At 40.7% G+C, this 16071-nt stretch overlaps 1 protein-coding gene across 1 annotated transcript in view; it reads left to right on the top strand.

The window, feature by feature from the left end:
- Positions 1-16071, top strand: part of LOC139300743 (meiosis inhibitor protein 1) — a 54009-nt gene that overhangs the window by 25985 nt on the left and 11953 nt on the right. The window contains exons 20-30 of the mRNA XM_070923925.1: positions 1518-1668; positions 2543-2728; positions 2920-3051; positions 3300-3489; positions 7547-7663; positions 8481-8591; positions 10111-10286; positions 10610-10694; positions 12036-12220; positions 15287-15368; positions 15843-15949. Coding sequence (XP_070780026.1) covers positions 1518-1668; positions 2543-2728; positions 2920-3051; positions 3300-3489; positions 7547-7663; positions 8481-8591; positions 10111-10286; positions 10610-10694; positions 12036-12220; positions 15287-15368; positions 15843-15949 — 1522 coding nt within the window. The remainder of the gene's footprint in view (positions 1-1517; positions 1669-2542; positions 2729-2919; positions 3052-3299; positions 3490-7546; positions 7664-8480; positions 8592-10110; positions 10287-10609; positions 10695-12035; positions 12221-15286; positions 15369-15842; positions 15950-16071) is intronic.

The following is a 16071-nucleotide window of genomic DNA, read 5'->3' as shown; positions in this document are numbered from 1 at the left end:
ACACACAGTCTGGACTGACCACTGGACTACATAGAACAGCATCAAGCAACAGAAAACATTATTTAACGGTTAAATAATGTTGTATTATATAAGGTATAAGGTTAAATTTTAACCTATTTTACTCACATTTCAGTCATGCACAAATCATTCTGGGGATTCATAACATAATAAGAGTTGAAAAAGGAAAATGGTATTTGGTTTTGCAAACGTTTTGATAATGAAAAATGGAAATCTTTGTTCAATTTAAAATTGAGGGCTCATGTTCTATTACATGTACATGAAATTAACCAATAAATATTTCAGCGTCAGTAAAAAGCATTTTGCTGTTGCAAATTCTAAGCACTTGTGCAGAATGTTTTTTGTAAGAAGGGAGAGCATAGTTTGATCCAGCAGCACTGACTTTGTTCTCCCATAGCAGCCTGTCTTTGTGGAGGACAGTAATTTCCTGGCTTGGAGGCTGCTGAGTAGCTCTTGGTAGCACTGTATTACCTGTGCTTAGGGAATCAATATAAAATGTCATTGACCCCCCTCTGTACGCCATACCAGTGCTGGTAGCCAGCTGGCTGCACCACTAGTCTGTGCTCCAGTTTTGTCTGTGTATAAGTATGGCTTGATGATGTTGACAGAATCAAATATTGTAACTCCTCAATATTGACAACCTGAAATGTATGTAAGAGATGTCTGTAGGTGCTTCCAGAAATATTTGACTCTGAGAAACATGTTTAATGTGGATATAGTAACAAAACAGAGACATTTATTGTTGGTTGTACCCAGCTGAAGTTTAATAACACCACTTTGCTAGAATGCAGCCTTGAGAGCAGAAAACAACATTTGAGCTATATCACAGTATTAAAATAACCAAAATCCCAGACGATATCTAGTGTGATATCACAGAGTATCAGAGCTATATACATATTTTACCCATTTCTACCAAGAAAGCAGCTGGTTTCACATGTTGCTGTAGCTCTCTGCCTGCTCCAGGGGCACTACTGCGGCCCATTGAGGGTGTTCTTAAGTACATATTTTATGACCTCAGAGATACGTTGGCTTTTTTGGAAAGTTTAATCTGTCCTTCTGTGGAACCTTGGCTATGCATTACCCTCCGGGGAAGGGGATGAAAGCCTCTCTCTGCCACTGTGTGGTCTCATCAAGATTAATGGGAGCTGTGGCCAGAGATTTACATAGCGTGGGAGGGCTGAGTTGACTGTGTTTGTGTGTGTGTGTGTGTGTGTGTGTGTGTTTATTTTGAGAAAGAGAGATAGCAAGTTTGTGACATCAACATGCCCCTGGAGCACTTTGTCTGCTTTGCACACAGAGTTTGTCTGTTTGTCCACTTTATTACCATCACAGTGAACATGTCTGTTGAGGTGTGTTTGACATCCAGGTATGTGTTTGTATACATTCAAATTTAAATGTTTGGTAATAGTTTAATGTCATCATTATTGTGCCTGTGTGCATATGTGTGTGTGTGTGTGTGTGTGTGTGTGTGTGTGTGTGTGTGTGTGTGTGTCATCCAGGCTCCTTCCAGACCAGACAGTGTTCTCCAGTGTGGTGTGGCTGTTGCATTCAGTGCAGGAGGAGGGCAGCTGTGTCCTGCCTCGCTCTGTGCTCCACTCTGCCCTCTATCTGTTGGCAATGACACAGGACAAGAGCTCCAACCTCGACGGGGTAGTGCTTACAAAAATAGTACAGTAGATATACAGCATCAGCATCAAAGTATAGTTTGATATAAAAAAAGTAAAAGTTTAAACTGTGTTGTTCTTTTGAGTAAACAATACTTGTAGAACAATAACACATGACCATTTTGTACATTTGCCTTATTTTAGTATTTCTAAATGTTTATCTTTCATCTCTTTGCAGTGCTTACCAAAATGCACTTTGACTTGCCTCCGTTTTGAAAATTATATTTTATTTTCCATTCAGTGAGTCAACCTAGCAATGAAAAAAAATCATATTCATTTACATAGGTTTACCCACAAGCAATGCAACATTAAGGTTTAAAGATTATGTCAAGATGAAGGTGTTGTTTCAGCGTGAGAACAGCTTGTGCTGGATCTCGCGTTCTGTGCAGTTTAATATATAACCATTAATGTGGAGGCCTCAGAATCAAAGCTTGACAGCTCATATTCATCTTTGGATGCAAAATCCATATTTTGCTGCAGATGATTCAGCGAGAATATTAATTATAGCTCGGCTATATTTAATTTATTTTTCTGAAGCTACATGGAACAAATAGCATTTTCTCTAAATAATGTACTTCTCTTTAGTTCAAAGAACATTACAGGGCAAAACTTTGTGCTACAGCTTCTCTGAAAGTACATAACAGTGTGTACATTATGTTGACTATGAATATAAATAAGCCATAGATTACAGGAGACTTTCTGCTGTGAATGAGGGCTCTGCCTCAGTGGGTTTTAAAAGCAGTCTCACATTTGGGTTGTGAAGAAAATTATTTTCAAAACTGCAAACTTTTCAACTTGTGTGTGAATGCTCATCTCAAAGACTTTGGCTTTTTCAATCTGTCTTTACCAACCTACTCAAGGCTCCTCTTAATTGCATCAGCAAGGCACTCTCCTCCTGTCAGAGCTTCTCTTCCCTCTACATTCACCATCCTGCACTCCTCCACTTCATCTGTCGCTATCCGGAGCTAACAGAGAAATTTGGGCCACTAGTCTTGGAACTTTGGTTGACCAAGCAAGCACAGCACACAGATGCAGAGCGGAGCATGGTAAGAGGACAGTTGTATCACTTCTATCTCAAACTGTATCTGTCAATAAATCATGTTACTGATTTGATTTCTCTTTACTGGTTTCACTCCAATAAGTTTCACTTATTAATTTTTAACTGTTAGAGATAGAATGAGTGTGTTTTATTATTTATCAGAATTGATGAAAAGCTGAACTTCATTCCTGGGTACAGGCAGACACACAGGAGAAGGGAGAGGAGAGACAAAGCCGTGCAGACGAGAGGCAGGATCAGGAGCCAGACACAGAAACTAAGGAACTACTGACTCTGATAAAGAAGTATCCAGCCATCATACTGACCCTCCTGGTGAGAACCAGAGACCCCAAACCGGAGCTTGGATTGAAGAAGTTGGCCCCATATAAGTGAAGATACTTTTAAATGCTGGCTGATATGCTGAAACAGTAATAAGACTTGGGTCCTATAGCTTGTGGAAAACACGTATGTCTTGAGCCTGCATTGAGCACCTTAGGACAATGCTGATACAAAAAAAAATATGAATCTGTTTTAAAGCGCGTCTGTCTTTCTGTTCCGTTTGTCTGTCTGTATGAATACAGGACATGGTTTGCACGAGGGAGGCCCCCCTGGCAGGACGAGCCCTGGGGGTGCTGGAAGTTCTTTTGCATGGTCAAGGAGACTATGAGGCTGAATTATGTACCAATCTTAGACCAGCCCTGCTCCAGGCATTACAGAGGCTTAGTGTGGAGAACATGGGCCATGGGCTTGGACAGGGACACAGTGCACAGGGTAAGAGTCATAAAGTCACAGCAACAGGGTTATAGATTTATAGAAGTATTACACAGATACCTGTTGCACCTCCACAGAAAAACTATTTTGGAACACAAATCTGAGATAAATGAATCTGATAATTCATTTACACTTCTACTAGCAATTCATAGGAAATGTGAAGTTGAATCACATTGCATAAAAATGACAGTTTCATGCACGTGCAGTGCAGTGATGAAGCAGTAATGGATGCTTTCATTTGAAATGAATGTGCCTCAATAAGTTTTGAATTGAATCAGGAGTTTTGAATTTATTATGCATGATCTGAGCTTTTGATAACAAAACATTCTTTAAGTAGACTGAACCACGCCCTCTCTATTGGTGGAGCCGATCACAATTGTGTAAAATCAAATACTTATTTAAATCACACAGACCAAAGTGATACCATTCATGGGCCATAAATCTGTCAAGTATTTTTCCTCTTTTGACGTTGAAACCTACACTGTTGAAAAAAAAAAAGAAGCTTTCTGGCCTCTGCTGTGCCAACACATTGCACGCTTAAAGGACTTAACTTTCTTTATTCTACCTAAAATATATCATCAGTTCTCAGTCAGTTCAAACCTCTCGGTTTAGTCAAGGACAAATTTAGACACAGAAATGCTCACTAATACCTTTGAAACTTTCTGACTCTTAGGGCTACAGCAATACACTCGGTTCTTCTTCTTTTTCTTTCTTATGTCTCTACTATTGCACTATCCCGCATGCTGCTGTAACAATGCAAATTTCCCTGCTGAGGGATTAATAAAGGATTATCTTATCCTATCTTATCTTCACACAATAGAATAGAATATCACCCATTTTTGCAAAGATTGTCTACAACAGTCACAATCATGTATCAAGGTTAATGCCAGCTGTTAATTATATCTCATTAAAGCACAGATACAGTTAATTACAGTTGATAGATTGAGGTAAATGTTGCTGTTTACTCCCCTGAGTTTACTTTTTATGATGCGGCAGACACTGTTTTGTTTTCTTCCTGAGTGTTTTTCTGCCTCAGTCGTACATATTAAAACTTTGTATAGCAAATGAAAGCTTTTGATTAAATTGCCTCTTCCCTGCTCAATACAAGCTCATACACATAGTACACATACACACACAAACACACACACATATGCACATGCACTCACAGATTTACCCAGTGGGCTCCTACACTTTGAGATGTAATATAACAACTGTACCATGACAGTGTTTCCTCTCACTACAGAGCAAACTCTGAAAGAGTTTCTTAATTAAGTTTCAGCTTCATAAACAGCCAGCAGCAGCAGCCACACCTGGGCTATTTGGTCTCAGATGCCCACCTCTTCATATCGACTTAAAAGTTATTTTTGATTAAGAAATGCTATTTTTGGTTAAATGTCTCTTCATAGAATTCCCACTACATAGTGTATGTCACATGCCATACAACAAAAATCTGATGAGACCAAGACATTACAAGAAAACAATCTACACCTCAACTCATTGTCCATTGTTCAAAGTCAAGTCAAAGTATACATGTACAATGCTTAAAGCAAACTTGCATAAATTGGTAATTAATGTTTAAATGTGTTTTTGTCAGTTTTATATATTGAATTTCTGATTATAGGTATGAATTATTTCAAATCCTCCAAAACTTTAAAATGAATTCATCCTCAACTCTACCAATTTGATCTCAGTAGGCCAACAAATTATATTGGAAATTTAAATATTGATATGAAAATAACAATTTCTAATACACAGCAGTAAAGTATCTATGAAGTAATGTGCATGGATTAATAGATCTATTTGGCACGGTGTGCATTTGCAACACAATGGAAAGCACTTAGTTTAATTATTCTCACATAGTGGATCATTTGAAAGAATACCTGTGCCGATTTATGTTTGTTGGGCCGTTCTCCCTGGCAGCATTTCTTTCTGATGTGTCAAAACTGTTCAAAAACATTGAATTATAAAGACTTAAATTAAAGGCGTCTTACAGTTACATTAAGAGCCATTCATCAAATTTTTCAGGTTTGTTTGTTTTTCTATCAAATTAAACTAAGTGCTCCCATTCATTGTCGTACTCAAGGACACTTTTCACAGGGCAAACACATGAAGGGTCATGTTGGACTGAACTTATACTTGAGCTGAAGGATAATACATTGGTCACCAAGAATGCTAGACACAGTAAATGTGACATGTGCTGGTGCTATTTATTTTAATTGTCCTGCCAGGCAAACTTTGTTGTAACTAAAGTGTTATCACAAAGTCTCTCCTGAAACTCGGTTGTTTTTAAATTGGATTGAAATGGTAAAACAGTTCCCAGCACACTGTCGCTTCTGATGAATGTTGGAAGGGAAAAACCATTAATCCTCTGTTAAAGCGAATCCGTCCAACACTCTTGTCAGTACAGACGGTAGGAAGGGAGATGCTTGTTTATCTAGATGACTCTCCCGAATGAAGCGTATAGTATTGATTTCGTTTCACTGTGCATAAGATTGCTATCATAGACAGATTTTGTATTGTTATATATATTTAAGAGGGGAAAATTCCTAGATTTGTGTCATCTGTTTGTTTCAATTGTATGAGTCCTACATTTCTGTGTTCAGATAGCAGAAACTAAGCAAAGTGTAATTTTTGAGGACACTTGTTGGTTAAATCAAACATTGATTTCCATTGCAACCTATTGTGTTTTCTTGGTAATGTAGAGTGTTTTTTCATATCATATAAGAGACCGTATACATGTAGATATACAGAACAGCTACAGAATCTGTTGAATCGTCAGACATCAGACAAAACTCAGTTAATTTGATAAGTATGATCATGTCGTCACAATACAAGTTAATGTCAACTACTGCCAATGAAAAACAACTTAAAAGGAGATGAAGATGAAACCGTGACAGAACTTGAACACTGACAAATCTGTAAATGCCGAGATGAACTATTTATTCAATTTTTGCATTTTTCATTGATAATGTTTTTGGTACTCAGTATTAGTTTGATTCTTGTGAAATCAAATGTTGTCTTGTCCAAATAATGTAGGGCATGAACACTTTAGGTTTAGGGGTTCAATTCCCAGACATACTGTGCTTTATGTGCATGCATATCTGGTGCTGTAATGTGCTTTTGGTAGAGGTGTCTGACAGATGGTGTTATTATGTCTGTGTACTTGACCAGGTTAATGAGCACAGCTGAAGGGCACAACACCAGAGTGCCAGCTGGGGATTCAGAAACTGTTGCTGTGGTTAGCCTCTGCCTGCTTTCTGCTCATCCCAGGCCCTGTGGGGATTACAGGCCGTTATCTGTGCACGTGTTCTGGTTCAGCCCACTGTAATTTGCATTAATATATACTTTATATTAGCCCCTAATGCAGCGGTATCCTAAGGGGAGACATTTTAATGTTATGCACTACAGGGGTAAAAGAAGTATGTAGATGACTGCTCTGCCTGATCTTCCTCCAGTCTCTTTCCTGTTAGAGTACTCCTGCTCTTTGTCTCCTTTTACCTTATCTCCCTCTTCATGCTCCCTCTCTCTTTTTCATTCACCCATAACCCTTTCTGGATGCAGACCTAGAATATTGTTATTTAACGTGCGTATGGTCATTTTTGATATGTCTGAGGAAGATGTGCTTACTACTTCTTGCCTCCTCTTGATGATGAACAGCATGGTCCGGCCACCCCTTGTTGCTAAACCAGTACTTCATAAAGTTTAAGAAATTCCTTATCACTGTTTGAACACTGTCAGTTTGAACAATGTCCTCTATTTTGGCTTTGCAGTGAACTACAGTGGGAACATCAGGTTTCAGACTAAGTAATGAGACGAGGTGAAATGCTAATTCTGTGTCAATTCTCTCACACACACACACACACACACACACACACACACACACACACACACACACACATACATTACACTCTGTTGTCTCTCTTCCCTGTTTTATTAAGTTTATCTTCTCTATCCCTCACTGCACTTTTCACTCTGTTCGTATTTATTTATATATCTGTCTGTCTCTCTTCACATTTCTGTTTACAGTCATACTTTGTTTCTTTCTCTCTTTGTTTAGCGGTGAACTCACTCCCTCTGGTGCTGAAGCTGCTTTGTGTGATGCAGGCCAGTGATCCGCCTTCATCTTCCTCCTACAGTAAGATGGGCGGAGTGCACTTCAAGCTGCTCTACCATGGTGAGGTGAAAAGGTGCTGCTATCAGGTCATACTGAGCGTAACTCCCCTCCCCACAGCCCTCATTTATTAGCATACACAAACACACACAGTTCCTATACATTTTATTACATTGTCTCTCACACACAGACACTCAGACATGCTATAACAATACAGGCACAACACATTCAGTTCTTTGCAAATGTGCATACAGACTACTTCAACACTCACAACACAGTATGATCCTCACTCACACAGGCACTTGCATGCTACATTACAGTCACATAATCACATAGTGACGGCACTAAGACATATCTCTATTCAACACGTGCTGCTGAGTTTGTCTCATCTGCCTCCACATTCATCTGCATTCCTTCCTAAGTGGAGGCCTCGCTCATCTTTGATTTAACATCATCACCAACAAACCTACTCAGAGGAGTGCTCGCTGCTGATCTGTAGATGAAAATGTTGTTCAGAAATGTACCAAACATATCTGGCAAATTATAACTCGAATTTGCTTTTTTCTTTTCGCCTTAACGTCAACACCCCTCATCCCTCTGTGACTTACCACTTAGTGGTAATGTGGAATCTCATTCTGTGTTGGTAGTTGTACTTTCCAGCCCCTCAGCTTTGACATTTTCACTGGTAGATCAGATTAATTCAGTCTTTACAGACCGGTGGGAGACGTGATGTGACAGACAGTAAATGGCGAAGCTCATCATGTTACATTTTATGTCTGTCACAACATGTCTCAAAGTCTCTCGTGAATGAAATGTTTATCAAATGTGTCTGAGAGCACTGCAGATAAAAGACTTGAATGCGTGTGTGTGTGTGTGTCAGTGAGTAATATAGCAGGGAGGTTGAAGCCTACCAACACAGGGAGCCTGCTACCTGCCCTCAGCTACCTGTACTGCTGCTTGTGTCTGTCCCCTGCACACTGCACTGACAGAGGTGAGACACACTTTCTCTCTCTGTCTCTCTGTCCCTGTGTGTCTCTCTCCTTCTCCCAACGCTGCATCTTTCACACACCCTGCCTCTTCACCCTCTCACCCTCAGTATGTTGCTATCTCTCTCTGTCCCTCTGCTTCAACTTCTCTCTTCTTCTGCCTGGTTTTGATAGCAGTGAAAGGCTGACCTTGACAAGCATGTAGCATTGAGACAGAGAGGAAATAATAAGCAAGCTGACTCCTGCTGTACATCTTACGTTATGTCCAACCAATCATAACGTTATGCTGTCTAATCTGAGAGCTTCTCAAACATAAGCACACACAAAAGCATGACAACTGCTCAGGTTGTGTTGTCACCTTGCCTAAGCCTAAATATCTGTAAGGCATAGACAAAACCACACATGCAAACACAAACATGCACACACCCACAGTAACATGGTCAGTTGACTCAGTTCAGAGATCTCACAAAAACACACACACAGTGTCAGAAGGGTGGACACAATCAGTTTATTTTGCTTTTTGCAGATAATAGAAAAGTAATAAGAAACAGATGGGGTCTCTGAAAGGTTTTATTCTTTTATTATTATTATTCTCTATTAAAGAGAACACTAAAAATCACCCCTGAAATTAGAAAAAATGAGCCAAAATATTGAAGAAATAACTCCACTATGGAACTAAAAGAATATGTTATATGATGGAATAATTTGCAATGAGCTGCCATCAACAGGAGGGAACAAGACATGTTACCCTGCTTCTTACCAAAGACATGATGATTTGACATGACATTTTGATTGGCTTTAATTTTATTACAAGCTAAATAATTTATCTGAACAAGAACAAAACACTCAGACGAGGTCAGCAATAAGCTGGTTTGTAGTTGATAAGGTGACGCTGGTGGCCAGAGAGCAGGGATGCCATTGAGAAACAAAGCTAATTATGCCCATAGTGTTACTTTGCTCCTTCTTATGCAGCCTACCTACATTCGCCATCTGCTTCTTCATCACTAGTGGTGAGTTTACTGATGCAAGTAACCTCAGCCTCAGGCTAGATGGTGTTTCAACTGGTGGTGAGCAGGACAGGAATAGTAACACATTACTCTATCTCAAGGCAAAAACTAGGATATTCTAACGTTAAATAATATATAATTATAGTTTTTCTTGTACTTACAACTGACCTGGCAGTCTGCCTATGTACTGTATATAACCCCAGTGTTATGCAAATGATTTCCCCTTGTATTCTCTTCATTTTTGCTGATGTCGCTTTCTACATTGTATATTAAGTCACATCAAAAGAAATGTGAACCATCCACTTGGTCAAGGTCTGTGTATCAATTTGTAGTCCTCACAGGTGCAACAGAAGGGTGAAAGTGTGTGTTTGTGGGTGGGTGCCTGCAGCACGTCACCTTGCAGGCATCCAGACCAACTGCTATTCACACGCGCGCGCACACACACGCACACACACGCACTGACATACATGCGCAGATCCCATCAAAGTGTGATGATACAGTGCCTTCTCCTCCCCAGCTGTCTCCATGCTGCTCTCCAACAATGGACTGATGGACCTGCTGCAGACAATCCTCTCCTCCTCCTCCTCTGCTCCATCCCTCTCTCCATCAGCCTGTCCTCCTTCAGCCCTGCTGTGCTGCAGCCATCTACTCCTGGGCTCCCTCATTACCTTGCAGCACGTTCACTCTGCTCAGGTACACACTACAGCTCGGCTTTGCTCTTATCACAACTTCAGGATAGAACTTAACACAGTCAAGGGTAAGACACAGGACATACAGTAAAAGGGAGCATAGATTCACATGTTGGTGCAGAATACAAAACACCAATTGGGTTCCTTCGTTACATGTGACATAAGGCTGTGGTATAAAACAATGCACTTTCTCCTCTGCTCGCTGCTAGCTCTGTGGAGATAATACATTCTTACTTCCAATGAGATATTTGGCCCTAATCTTGTTATTCTTCTGATTCTCTTCTCTCTCTCTTGTTCTTTCTCTCTCTCTTTCTCCCATTATTTAAGGTCCATAAGAGCATCAGTTGGAGTCTGGACACAGCTGTGCAGCGACTCCTTGTTCAGAAAAGAAACACAGACAATCTCTTGCTGGGTAACAAACTCCAAATTTTTTTCTACCCTTGCAGACAGCAGATGCCAAAACAATTCATCAGTAATACAAGTGCTATTTTTAAGCAAGTGATCCAAAGTGATTTTGTATGTATGCATTTGTGCACAGCTCATATTTCTCTCCTCGCAGTTTGATGCATTCGTTTAATCTCTTCTCATCTTCATCCTTTCTGTGATATTGTGGTACTCCATTTAACACTGTCCAGTGCAATTACAGACACACTAGAGGGTGTGTAAAACCAAGATACTTCAATACACGTCAGTAGAATTCGGTTCAGATTTGGAGAGTGTCAGGCATCCCTGATCATTGCAGCATACTGTGTAAACTTCAGGATAGACTAATGAGGTTCAGCTCTGTTTGGTTAACATGTACTCCTGCACTGGTAAAAAGTGACAGTTTGTCAATGTTTTATCCTCAACAGAGGTAACCAAACCCCGGGCATGCATTTTGCACACTTTCATTATATTAAGTGGCCCACATCCCGCTGTGCCACTCGGAGACAGATCATCCCTGCTGCTCCCGTGTCTCTGTCTGTCAGCTGAATAAGTGGCCTGTCAGGGATGCTGTGATGTATCGGCTCTCTCCCTCTGCCCGCCTATCTCCCTCTTCTTTCTCTCTCTCTCTCTTCACTCCTTCACTCACTCAGTCTCCTCTCTGTCTCTTTTTTTTTATCTCCCCTATTCTTCCTTTTCTACCCTTCTTTATTCATCCAGCCATCCTTCCCTCTCTTTTCTCCCTCTCTATCTCTCTATGTCTCTCGTCCCTCTCTTCTGCAGCCACTAAGTGAGTCCTCCCTCCCTCAGAGAGCTTTAATCTCAGTGTACATGGCATAAGTGCAATTCAAATGTCTGGCAGCTCTCAGTTTGGATCCCACTGTGTTTTAGCAATCATTTTGGCCGTGTCTCTCTCTTTATCTCCATCGCTACTTTGGTCCCTCCGTCTCGCTGACCTTCTTTCAACCATGTCTCTCACTGCCTCACACACTCTCTACACTTGGCACTGACATTTTAACTTCTTGCCCTCCGCCTTTCTGTCATATATCAATTCAAAAATTGCCCTCAATTCTGTTCAACTGTTACTCTTTCTCTCCTCTACGCCTCTATTCCCTCTGCTACCTGCTTTTACCTTTTACCATTTCTATTTCAAACGTTCACTTCCCACTCTGTACGCTCTCTCACTCTTTTCTGTTCTACCATGCACCTCTTTCTCCTGTGGCTTTACCCTTCACATTTTCTTGCTTCCATCTCCTCCTAATTCCCTTTGGTTTTCCTGCAATGTACCAGTCCTCCTTTCTTCCATCTCCCTCTCCCTTTCTCTTTCCAGTCAGCTACCTGAGGTTGCTTCAGGCTCTACTTGATGTTGACCTGGCATCAGCAGTGGTGTGTGCAAGCACTGGTCCTGGCCTGGTCGGGCCAAGACCCCTGGGGGCCGAAGACGGTGCTTTGTACCCGCTTGGCTCCAGAGGGTCCCAGTGCCTCTCAACTGCTCTCAGTGGACTTCTTTTGCAGGTTGTAATACTTGGGGGGGTTGATATACAGTCAAATTGTAAATATTAGGACAGATAGCTCAGTTGTTTTTGCTGTTGAATTGTCTTATGCGCAATATGGATTTCACATCAAGAGATTCATTTTAGTTTACTCCAGGGACTGCCATTGCAACTTTTCATTTCTCACATTTTGTTGTTTGTGGAAGGCAGAAATAACAGAACACCTACAGTGAATTATGTGTTGTAATGAAAGGTGGATTGCTAGCAAATGTATTGTTTTTCAACAAGTGATGGTTGGAAAGTTTGCTGATCTAGTGTTTAAGGAAGACTCCAGCTGGTATTTGCTTATATTCCTTTGTCAGTTCCAAGCATTAACCTAAACATTTCATTCAGTAAAGCATTTGTCTCATGGTGGCTTGATGAATAGAGGTACAGTATATAATGAAAAACAGGAAAATGCAAAATATTTTAGTGAGGTGAGAAAGGAGAGAAGAGAGATTCTATGAGTCAGCACATATTGACTTATTCAGGATCCTAACAAATGCAATATAAATAACAATATGAACTGAAAAATTTAACACAAAAATATACCATCAGTTATCCATGTGTGCAGTTATCTGTGTGCACATATATCCTCAAACAGGGATACATAACCAGCAGTGGGCTTAAATGCTGATATAACGATGCCTGCTTTCTTTACTTTCGCTCCACCTTTCATTCTGCAGCAGAAGATAACATAAAGGCAATCTTAAAACTCTTTACAGCATGACATTGAACCTAGAAAATGAGATTTCAATTGATTTAGCAGTTAGCATGCAATGACGCACATATTCAGCTCATATCTCAGGTGTCTCCAAAATGTTATTACATGTAGCTGGTGTATTGACTTTAGTTGCTTTGGTTACAGAAGAGGCAGACTGGTATCCCACCAGCATTCATTAGCAATAAATAGGTGAAGCACTACTTCTCCTTGGTGGCAGCCAGCACAGAGCAAGAAAAAGTGCACAAAATAAGGCTCTTTCTCAAAGAGATTACAAAGAATCTTATACACAAACATCTGCTGTGCACTGAACTACTACACATGTTAATACTTACTCAGGCCTGATCTCATAGTTGTTTCAACCTGGTAATTCTTTCTGATCAAAGCGTTGCTCCAGCATCTCAATATACAGAAGCACTACTGTACATAGATATGATGCACTAGAATGCTCTATCACACAATCAGATATATTGGCCGCTACCTTTACTGCCATCAGTTAATGGCCATGTCTGAACAGTAACACAATAAAGTGTTTCTGTATGACTGAAACAAGGATATTGTGAATCAATGAATCACAAGGTTTGCAGCACTTATGAGTAGCTCCAGTACGAGTGGTGGTAATGCATTTTGACTGTCCATAAAATAGCAGCAAGATACATCTTGAATACAGCTCACCTCTAAGACTCATTGTCCATTAAATAGAGTTCAATTTATTGTTGAGACCCTAACATATACAGTAGCGCATAATGTGAAAATTGGGATACAAGACACGCTGATGAAGAATGAGCAAAAGAACTTTGTTCATTTAAGACCCTAAAAATATAGCAAAAGGTTTGTACTGAAATGTGGAAATATTGAAAGTGAAATTGAGGCAGTGAGAGTGAAAGCAGTGCAGGCAAATGTCAAACATGCTTGTAACATTTTTTTTTAGTTTATAGTTTAGATTAACAGGGAATTCTTGACTCAACAGATACTCAGAGGTCATCGAGATACACAAACACAGTATCGCAGTGGCAGATCATTAAAACTTTATTGGCAACACAGACACAAATGTGTTCAAACCGGTGTCCCTAACTATTAGCACGATGCCGCCCTTGCCAGCGGTGAGGTCATCAAAATTATGTTTGAACTAGAGAAAAGGTGTCAAAGTTGTTGAGGGAGGTTTTGTAGAAGCCTGTGATGTATTTCAATGGGTTGATCAAATAACCTGAAAAAGTTCCAGCTAATGAAATCTAATACCTCTGGGCTCATTTTGATGCTTATTTGCATGCAACCATGATGTGAAACCCAGCTCCTCCAGTACACTGGCCAATTCTACACAATTTGGTTGTAATAATACCAGCTTTATAGTTAATTAGTAATACGTCAATCATGCAAAGTAAGCAAAAACTATATGTAAACATATATATTTGCAAAAGATAAAGATGATCTAAAGATAATGTGGATGAAACTATGGGATAATTGGGTATCATGCCTGTTGTATATCTTTTTTGTCCAATGCCAGCCTGGTTCCACACCAGTGGCGTTTCTTCTCTGTGTAGAAGACTGTGGTGCTGAACTGAGCTTCAGCTCTATGGTTCAGTGCTCTGTAGTCTGCTGTTCAGAGGCTGATATGAGTAACAGTTCTCGACTCCCCCCCTCTCTCCTCTGTTTTGCTCTCTTTTCCCCTTGATGCTCTGGTTTGGTGGCAGTATGAGACACTGCTCCAGAGTTCCTCTCCTCACCTTGCTTGCCTCTCTTCTACACTCTCCCCTCCACTTTCTTGACTCTGCTCTTTCTCTTTCCTCTCCTCACTTTCTGTCCCTCACTGTTCTATACTCTAAATGTAACCTCCTTTAATCTTAATTTCCTCATCTTCCCTCTTCTCATCTTTCTTTTACCCTTACCCACTTCACCTCCCTCACTCTCTCATCCCCTCCCACTCATCCTCTTGACTCCTTTCGTCTCCTATCTCCTCTCCGCCTCAGGATTAGGGCGTAACTCTCCACTGTCGTCTATATACCCGCCGGGCCTACTTCAGTATTTTTGGACACTACATGGTGCTCCCTGTCAGCACCGCCACTGTGGGAGAGACATGCATTATTAAAACCTCACTCTGATGCCCTCTACGGTGTTCCATTGTTCTCCCTTTTGTTTCTGGCTGCATCTCTGTCCATTGGTGAACATGTGTGTGTGTGTGTGTGTGTGTGTGTGTGTGTGTGTGTGTGTGTGTGTGTGCGTGTGCGTGTGTGCCTTGGAATGATATGATATTTAAGAGATGTATTCCTCTTCCCTTTATATTGTATATCGGACTTCTCTCTAATATTTCATGTCTGTCTTTCTCTTCAGAAGCATGAGCTGTTGCTGAGAGCCTCAGTCAACTGTCTAAGCTCCCTGCTTGGCTTCCTTCAGAGGAAGAGTCCCACTACAGGTACCAGACAGAGAGGCAGTTTGGGAATGAGTGAGTGTAGATTATCTGTACACGTGCACATTTGACCACAGAGACAGAGAGACAATAAAGATGTACAAATGTGAGCGAGAGATGAAAGAGGTGTGTACGTGTGCAGGTAACGTATGTGTTTGAGACAGAGTAAAAAATTATCAGTATGCTCGACAGCACATGTGGATTGTGTAAGTACATGTGTTAGCGTCTGTATGTGCGTGTGTTGCATTATTCTTTCAACACTGTAGCATGCATGTTTGTTTTGTTTTTTTACGTGCCGGCTGCATGTCTTGATGTTGTGGCTCTTGGCAAGTCTTCCGACATGAATCATTTACAGTAATTGCACCATGAGGAATAGAGCAAAATTAAACGGGATTGATCTGAGTCAGGAATCCTGACTTGTCATTTTTCTCCCCCTGGGTTTGTTTTCTGTGTGTGTGCCTGTGTGTTTCTGTGTGTTAGCCAAGTACGTGGCGTGTCAGCCGTGGATTCGATTCCTCCTCTACTGCCTGCTCAGCTCAGGAGAGAGCTGCCTTCTGCACCCTGCCATTCTCAGACTCATCACACTTGTGAGAGGTTTCACACACACACACACACGCACACGCACACACACACCATCAAATCAAATATAATGTCTTGGGCATGGTTCTGAGCAGTAATAAATATTTGATATTAAAAGTATCAAACGTTA

Source organism: Enoplosus armatus, chromosome 17 (genome assembly GCF_043641665.1).
Source record: "Enoplosus armatus isolate fEnoArm2 chromosome 17, fEnoArm2.hap1, whole genome shotgun sequence".
In the NCBI taxonomy this organism is placed as follows: Eukaryota; Metazoa; Chordata; class Actinopteri; order Centrarchiformes; family Enoplosidae; genus Enoplosus; species Enoplosus armatus.
This window is presented reverse-complemented; position numbering and strand designations above follow the sequence as displayed.